The sequence below is a fragment of the Polyodon spathula genome, chromosome 22, assembly GCF_017654505.1.
Source record: "Polyodon spathula isolate WHYD16114869_AA chromosome 22, ASM1765450v1, whole genome shotgun sequence".
NCBI classification, from domain to species: domain Eukaryota; kingdom Metazoa; phylum Chordata; class Actinopteri; order Acipenseriformes; family Polyodontidae; genus Polyodon; species Polyodon spathula.
Window position 1 is genome coordinate 5,618,050 of NC_054555.1, and position 9,507 is coordinate 5,627,556.

General features: G+C 36.3%; 1 protein-coding gene across 1 annotated transcript; it reads left to right on the top strand.

Annotated features, from left to right (window-relative positions):
• The first annotated feature begins 342 nt into the window (after positions 1 to 342).
• On the top strand, positions 343 to 2,488 carry LOC121297444 (D(1) dopamine receptor-like). The gene has a single exon (XM_041223769.1). It carries the CDS (start codon positions 928 to 930, stop codon positions 2,323 to 2,325), a length of 1,398 nt encoding a protein of 465 aa, XP_041079703.1. The 5' UTR covers positions 343 to 927; the 3' UTR covers positions 2,326 to 2,488.
• The last annotated feature ends 7,019 nt before the right edge of the window (positions 2,489 to 9,507 follow it).

The window sequence follows — 9,507 nt, forward strand, 5'->3', positions numbered from 1 at the left end:
ACTGTTTTCTTTATTCAACAATGCACTTTCTCATTTTAGTTATTGTGTTGTTGTTTTTTTTTTCCATCCAAAACAAGGGAAACTAAAAAGCATGCATTCATTGTTATTTTAATACACGACTCCCTGATCAAAAGTGCAATTTATACGAAAAACAGCCACAGTCGGTGTTATGTATTGAACTATCCTACTGGAGAAAAAAAGAGACATTTGACTATATCTGAGACTGTTTAAGCTTAATCACAGTTTTAAAAAGAGAGAGAGAGAGAGAGAGAGAGAGAGAGAGAGAGAGAGAGAGAGAGAGAGAGAGAGAGAGAGAGAGAGAGAGAGAGTACTACAGGTTTAAACAAATAAGCACATAAATTCGTAAATAAATAATACGTTTCCTGGTTTTCTGTGAAAACAGATTGGTTCCCATTAGTGACATAGAAGCGAATACACCATGTCCAGTTTGAAAACAGACCGGCTACCTCTTCGAACGGCACAGGCTGCACCACGGGAGCAGATAAACATGGTCAAACTGATCAACCCAGACACGCCTCAGCGAACAAGAATAAATCAGATAAACGCAGTGCAAATATGATCGATAGTCTATTTCAGTAACATCATATATAAGGCTAATGACTGCCTAAGCCACTGTTTGCTGATTAAGTAGGTTTGGGCATATGTAGAGAAGACTGGCTTACATTCTGCGCTGGATCCTATACAAATCCAACTGGATAACGGAAAATACACGAAATAAAAGCGACTCCTTTAACAAGGTAGACATTGTCTTCTTGTGTTTTTTTGCTTCTTGACTGGAGCTCATTTAGGATTTTAATTTTTATGGAGAGGAATAACTAGCTGCAAATCATGCTACTTTGCCCACTGAAGAGGATGCATCCGCATGCTACGCAACATGGTCCTTGATTATTATTATACAGTAAATACATGTATTGCATCAGGGGAGTTATGACTTCTGCTTTTGGAGGAGAAATTATGGGTTTTAACATCACAGCAGTCACGGATAGTGATATAGCAGAAAAAGACTCCTCAGTTCGAGTTTTGACTGGCTGCTTTCTGTCACTGTTGATACTGACAACTCTACTGGGAAACACCTTGGTCTGTGTTGCTGTTACAAAGTTTCGCCACTTAAGATCTAAAGTAACTAACTTCTTTGTAATATCCCTGGCTGTTTCTGATTTGTTAGTTGCAATTTTGGTGATGCCTTGGAAAGCTGTGACAGAAATAGCTGGGTTTTGGCCCTTTGGTTCCTTCTGTAACGTCTGGGTGGCATTTGATATAATGTGTTCCACGGCCTCTATTTTAAACCTTTGTATCATCAGCGTGGACAGATATTGGGCTATCTCAAGCCCATTCAGATACGAGAGAAAGATGACCCAAAAAGTGGCTTTTATCATGATAAGTGTTGCATGGACCTTGTCAGTGCTGATCTCTTTCATTCCAGTGCAACTGAACTGGCACAAGGCTCAAGTTACCAGCTTTATGGCATTCAATGTCAGCTATGAAGGTTCGCTGATGGATAACTGTGACTCAAGCCTGAACCGAACCTATGCCATCTCTTCTTCTTTGATTAGCTTTTACATACCAGTTGCAATCATGTTAGTCACCTATACTCGGATTTACAGAATTGCACAGAAACAAATCAGGCGGATCTCTGCTTTGGAGAGGGCTGCAGAACACGCCAAGAATCGCCACAGCAGCACTATGGACTCAGAAAGCTCATTTAAAATGTCGTTCAAAAGAGAAACCAAAGTTTTAAAAACACTGTCGGTTATAATGGGGGTCTTTGTGTGCTGCTGGTTGCCGTTTTTTATACTGAACTGCATGGTGCCCTTTTGTGAACATACTTTGCCAAGTGGAGTTGCAGACTTTCCTTGCATCAGTTCCACCACCTTTGATGTATTTGTCTGGTTTGGATGGGCTAACTCTTCGCTGAACCCTATCATCTATGCTTTTAATGCGGATTTTCGCAAGGCTTTCTCTGTTCTCTTGGGATGCCACAGGCTGTGCCCCACAAGCAACGTCATAGAGACTGTGAGCATTAACAACAATGGGGCAGCTGTATCGTCTTTCCATTATCAACCAAAAGGGTTCATCCCTAAAGAAGAAAATGTGACCTACTTGATCCCGCACTCCATTCTTTGCCAGGAAGATAAAACTGAAGGGAAAGAGGAGGACAATTCTGGGATTAAGACCCTGGACAGATTGTCTCCAGCTGTTTCAGGTACCTTGGACAGTGACATTGATGTTTCTTTAGAAAAGATCAACCCTATAACTCAAAATGGACAGCAAAAACATGAACAAAATCAACACAGTGCCGTTTGAGACCGCAACACATTAACATGGGACATTATCTTTAAACAACTTCAACAATAAAGTCTGAATGCAGCTATTGCATTAAAGCCTAACTGAAGTTTTTAATTAAGCCCTGATTTATAACAAAGACTCTGGAGTACACAGAATGTTAAAAAAACTACAGCACTTTATCCTGACAGAAAAACAAAAACAAAACACAATCTGCAAAATACTTTATACATTTGTACAATAATAATAATAATAATAATAAATAATAATAATAATAATAATAATATAATAATAATAATAATAATAACACAATACAGTAAAATGTAATTTGTGGTAAAAAAAAAAATACATAATTAAATAAATAGAAAAACTTGCATGTGTTGAGATATTTAAAATACAATTACTGGTCCATAAAACATGGGGGTGTCAAAACAGTAGCAAATTAGCAAACTTCATGTTAGCTAGGTCAACAGTGATTTAAATATATACAGTATATTTTCAATACTTTTCCTATTTTAGGTTAAATGGATTGGAATATTTTGCAGTGAATTGTGATATGTATTACTATTTATTTTTATATTAATTTCTATTTTTATTACAGATGATTTAATAGTTATGACAGTTGCTTGTTTGCTAGAGATAGTCTATAGATGTCAACAGGGGCGTATGATAATTGTCAATTAACCATAACCTCTCTCATTAAGCATAAACTACTTTATTGTTGTAAGGCCAAAAAGATTATTTACCTAAATATGTGACATATAACCCCCACCTTCCACAGAGCTATTAAAAAGTAACACTTGAATATTAATATACAAAGTGTAACATATATAGGGCTCTATTCATAAAATTCAACTCTTTTAAGTTAATTTTTTGGACTGTTTTTTTTAAAGATTGCTCATAAAAATTGTATTTGGTTAAAGTGTGATTTGAAAAGTGATAATGAAATTATACTTTTTCACTTTTTCACAATCGGCAATATACATTTAATGAATCAAAACTACCTTTAAAACAACATTCCCCAATAAAACCTTGCTTAAAATAGTCCTTAAAGTTGTGTGAAAGGAGTAAAGAGGGTCCCATAGAGTAAAATTAGATATCTGCTAGTACTGAGTAACAATTATCCAATCTGTTACTGTACTGAAAAACAAAATTGGCCAAAATAAAATGCACCCCATTTATCTGACAATAAGAGGAGTATATAAATCCTTAGAGTCAAGACTAGTAGAAAATGTTGGAGGACTGTGGTTGCTTTTATGAGTACTGTGGCTTTTACCAGTTTGGAATTATTTCATTCTTATGGGGACAACCTTTTGTAATGCTAGAAAGAAGTATATGTTGTTGTTTCTAACAGTTAAAAGGTGGATAGGTTTAGCTGACTAATTTTGACGGCCCAAGTTGGCACCCCTACCTCAACAATCAACCACATGTTTTTTGCTGTTACTTATATTTGCAAAGTACTGGTAGATGTTAAAATGTAGATGTGAACACAAATGCTTTGCATCTGAGTCAAAAGCTCCATCACTGTTTGTAGCAAACTGTATGTGCAGTCTTGGAGTGTAGGCTTGTGAAGCAATCAGGGCTTTAATAAAATGCCTAAAGTATATGTGTTGGAAAAAGGTAAGCACTGGGAAATCTTATCCAAAGTTACTATGACTTACCCAGTTTACAGTTTGTAACACAATGTCTGTGCCCTTATCAGATTTACAGAATAAAAATGTATGTTCATTGTAGATCACTGCATTCGATCTTATTTGGAAGCCTTTGCAAAAAACACAAATACGAAACAGGAATTGCATTTGTAAAAAGGTGGAGGCTGGGTGCATACTGGCGTCTAAACCACAGTGCAAAAGAGACGGGCTCATTTGTGTCCTGGGTTTTTAAGCTTTTAACCTCATCTTATCTCACTGACAAGGAACTGGACAGAAACCATAATGACAGTGTACCCACACAGCACTGCCCATATCACATTTTACAAGTGATCTCGCTGTGATCGGTAACAATATACATTTGATCTGCAATGACATCGGGGAAGGTTCATTTAACATTTCAAAAGTAAAATGAAGGAATTGACAATTACTATTAATAAGGTAGAATTGCATTTTCAGAAATTTGGAAAAGACTAGATATTTGCTAATAACCTACTGTTGAACGTTAAACGGTTCTATAAAAGAAACAAATGTTAACCATATAACTAAAGCAAGTAGTTTTCAACCCTGGTTCCCAACTGTATGGGTTTTTATTTCAACCAGGAACTAAATGTTTGTTTTAAACATGCATTGTTTTCCATGGCACATTAGACAGCCCATTACAGACAGCCTCTGATACTTTAAACAGCGTGTTTCTAATATTGATTGCTCTGGAGTCTATGCTCATCACCGGACTGCTATACAATGAAAAAGAAACAAAAAGAAAACGGGTGGAAAACCTGGAACTTTGGAATTACTTGAGAACTAACACACCGAATTGGAACCACTTAGTCAATCGGCCACTTTGTTCTGCTGCTGTGTTAAAACAATTCATGGAGCAAATAAGTCTGCTAGTTGGAGTCACCAAGCAATATTAAACAAGGTTCTAGCACTGTCAACATGACTGATAGGGGGTGCAATAGGTGCCTAATAATGGTCAGACCATTCATCTTGAGGAGGGCTTTCATAATTGGAATGGACAGCAAAACACAGCATTTCTACATGGAGAACCGATTGGTGGACTCTCATCTTGTGTATGGTTTTACCATAGCAGCAGTGGAAAGTGACCTAGTATCATATACAACACATAAACATGAAGATTTATTGATTCATTTATTGCTCAATATATCTTGGTCTCTCCAGGAACTCCAAGTCAATGGCTCAAACAAGTCAGAATGGAACTAGATGGAGATATGTAATAAGGAACTATCCACAAAGCTTTACCTCATCAGTTTTATGAAGCCTGTTTTTATGCACACAATGAAGTTTGACAATAGAACAGTTGCACAGATATCAATCCAATTGGAGTGAATGCCATCTCTTTGAAATCATTTGTTCGACAGTAACGGACTGAGACTGATTCAAATGTTTTTTGTTTTTGCCCCAGAACAAATGCTTAGCATGTTGTAATAACTTGGAGCAGACGTTTATCTTGTAGAGAAAGGTGGTTTTTATTACAGACACACAAGGTACTATTTACATGCTGATCGCCGTGTTCTTGAACCGGAACCCGAAGCAAGAGTATTGACCTTGTGTGATTGACAGGGGGAAGGGACGATTAACTCAACTACTACACATGAGGATTTAAAAAATAAACAGACTAACTGCAACATGCTATTTTGGGTAATTGCAAAAAGAGAACCTTGCAGGCTGGAAACATGCTTGGCAGGATAACATTACCGCAAGTAAAAACACACTCACATCGCTGCTTTAAATTTTTTTTCTGTCAGTGGCTTTTCCTGGCTCATTCTGTCCTTTGCGATTAACAATGTGGTGAAATATATTCTGTTCTAAGTTAAATATCACACTTCTGATTAGATTAACCCTTTCCAGTCAGATGTCGGACTCTGTCCGACATCATCAAAAAGATGTACAGCACAGGTCTCTAGGCTGAGTGAGACCGATAGGAGCCAAATGAAGCCGAAAAAAAGGGAGTATCTAATAGCCCCATGCACCACAGAGATAACACGAAAACAAACAATGGAGATAGCTGCTTCTGCATCCAGCACTCCAAGAATATCACAGACGTTTGCAGAGCTTTTTGAGATGTTATAGTAATAAAATAATGATTTGGATTGCATTATTGAGGAGTTTGGTGATAAAACGAGTGATCAGGAGAGGATTTATCAGTATGCATGTCTATAAAGAGGTATGTGAAAAATACAGCGAACAAGGGGTGGGGCTTGGCTGCAGATGCAGTACTGTCCTTTTGTGATTCAGTGCTTACCTTTCAAGTGCTTATTGTTGGCAATAGATACTCTTTCCCTCTTTAAAAAATCATCCCCTGAAATAATATGCATATTCTAGGAATACAGAGCATTTAGGGGTGGGAGGACACTTGTTGTCCATTAACCCCTGTCAGGTCCCTTGTGTTCTGAGTACTTTGGCATCCCTGGATAGATAATCATATGAGTGGGATACAATAGATCAATCATTTGCTATTCACTGAGCCTTTATTAATGGATATTTTGGAAGTAGAAATATGGTAGTGGATAAATAAAATGGTCAAACCCTCCCCTTAACCTCAAGCTGATGGAGTCATTCCACAACAAATCCCGAGTTGATGGGGCCACATTAAATCTTGGGTTCCTAACATACTGTATACGGTATCCAACCCGCCGCCTCGCATCTTACAGTGCTTGTTGATGTTTGGCATATTGTATGTTCTCTATTAAGTTACTTAATTGGCAAAGACAGTTTAACAAAAGCGCCTCGGAACATTTGCCAAATTCAGCATCTCTGTCAAAAGAAGGGAAACCAACCAGATCAGAGCTCACAGTCATGGTCTTGTCTCATCATTTGTTCTGGGGTCATTTTTGGTAATTAAATATCCAGTTTACATTTCAGGTGAAATAATAATGATAACAAATATTATTGGCATTATTCAACCTATACAAATTCTTTGAGAAGTATTGCTACGGGGCTAATTCACACATTTCAAGTTCTTACATGTATTTGAATGGAGTTTGAGGGTATTATCGTAGATTGTAATACAAGAACCATTCACAGCGCTCATTGAGGTGATTCAGATGGTCTTAAATAGGTGAATTGACCTGTCCTTAAAATGAACTGAAGGTTTGTACTTTTGACAAGGTCTTAGTTGTTAAAACCTCAGGAATTTATAAAATGACTACTGTTTTAATACAAGTGGTTGTTTATAGGTCTTATGAATGGTGTATTTTAGATCATGAAGTTTTAACAAAAAATAGTAGTCGTATTAAAATTAAGGTATTTTTATTTAAGATATACATTTTTTTAATAGAGAACCAGAATATAAACTGAAAACTGAAGACATCAATTTAGTTTCTCTGCAAGAAGAAGAAGAAGAAGAAGAAGAAGAAGAAGAAGAAGAAGAGAAGGAAGAAGAAGAAGAAGAAGAAATCAAACAGGCCAGTTAAAAGGATAACTCATGGATGTACATCTTTCCATGAAGATGGAACAAAAACAAAAACAAACATCCTGGTTTTATTTCATGCTTACTGTATGCAAACAAATGCAGTTTGAATCAAGTGGAATTCTATGACATGAATTGATTTAATCAATGTATGTGCTTATAGCCAAATTTATTGGCAATTTAGAAAACTTTGAACTATTTAATGCTAATATTGTACCTTATTCAATATCAACAGAGTAAGGTCTAAATACCTCCACTTATACCATACTGTATAGCAGTACATATTATTATCCTCACTGTACATATATACAATCTAGAGTTTGTGCACCTTTCCATAAAGGGACATTGCTATTTTACGTGTCCTTTCTCACCCTCACTTTTTATTTCAGGGGCTGTGAAAGCTACAGTAGGACACTACTCATCTACTACCCCTCAAATAGCTGTAGATATTTGACATTAAACTCACCCATGGTCAATTTCCAAAAAAGTTAAATCTTTATTCTAATCTTTCAAGTGCTTTGGCATAAGATTTTGAAGGATATTTGACTTCAACATTTTAACAAATGCATCCTTGACTAACGTCATGTATCTGGTTGCATGAAGGTGCAGATAATATACAGGATCTACATATATATATATATATATATAATATATATACATATATATTGAGATATATATTGTTATAAATATAATATATATATATAAAAATCGTGTCGCAAAATTTAACTGTAATTGCTAATGAACCATATAATCTATTGAACATCTTAATCCATACCTAAACACCCTTTCTTAATGCACTATTAACCACTGTGCCTAATTGGGTTACACAATCCGATAAATTTGGAATGGCTGTTTTTATAAGATAAGATGGTTGAATGCTGTAAATGTTTAGAAATGCATACAAGAATAATGTGGTGAAATGTACTGCAGCTGAACTTGGTAAGAATGACGCCTCAGGCAGTGTGTTGAGTAATCACCCAGGCCTCATGAACACCATGTTCCTTTATATGATCTGGTTATCAAATTAAGTGGTGTAATAAAGAGCTTAGCTATAGTTAAACAAGACACGATTGGGTCTAAATAGCTTCCCTCACACACCTATGCTTTGCTGCACTGTGGTTTACTGCATCTGTTCAACATGTTTTCAACCATCCTTGCTTTGCACGTGAGAAAAGGATAACTTTGGAGCAGTAAACATGGTAAGCACTGTGTCTCCAGTACCATCTTTACAGCTGTGTTTTACTATTCTTTCTATGGGTATACCAATACTGCACTAAACTTTTATATTGCTATTCTAAACCATTTACCATATTCACCTTCCTGTCTGTGAGCAAGCTCAAGTGATAACCAAAAACAAAAAAAGCATCAAACATGTAAATATTAAATCTTTACAAAATCCCAGCCAGTAAATTAGGTAAAGAGGAAGGGACCTTGTCTTTTCCGTGCTTCTTTCCATTAAATGTTGCTCAGAGTTATTTTAAATCAAAGGATGCCATTTACATATTGAGGTAATGTTTACTTTACCAGCTGCTAACTGTTAATGTAAACCAGCAAATCAATATTGACAGTAAGAGCAGTATCTGGAGAAGCTGATAGCAAAACCTGATACAGCGCAGAATATCCCTGGCAAAAGACACAACAGATAACAGTGCATAATGGAAAAGCTGCATATAGATAACTTAACAAGATTAAATCTGACAGGGAGGAAATCATGAAGAAAGCTATAATGACGCTTTAAAATTGTACAAGTCATCATCTTCTTTAAGACTGTAGTTGGTTGTTACATTGCACGCTATATATAAAAATATCCCTAGCAACATGAGCTATTACATTTGTAATTGTCATTGTTTGTTTACTGTGTAGTAGTGTTTGTACAAGCAGGATGCAGAATTAGGTCATTGTCAGCAGTGGCCTCATTTCTTACTGCAGTATGCAGAATGCCACAATAACTGACATGCCCGGACGTACATATGGTGCAATAACATGGTGTATTAATAATTATTTGATGGTAATTGAAACAATATGAGTGAAATAAACCCTGGGGTACTCTATGTGTGTTTACTAACCCCCCCCCTCCCCTCCCCCTACACACACACATACATAAAAAGAAGGCTACCTTTA

Bases quoted from the DNA above. Each gene is read 5' to 3' on its own strand.
- LOC121297444 (XM_041223769.1), top strand. From the start codon at position 928: ATGTATTGCATCAGGGGAGTTATGACTTCTGCTTTTGGAGGAGAAATT.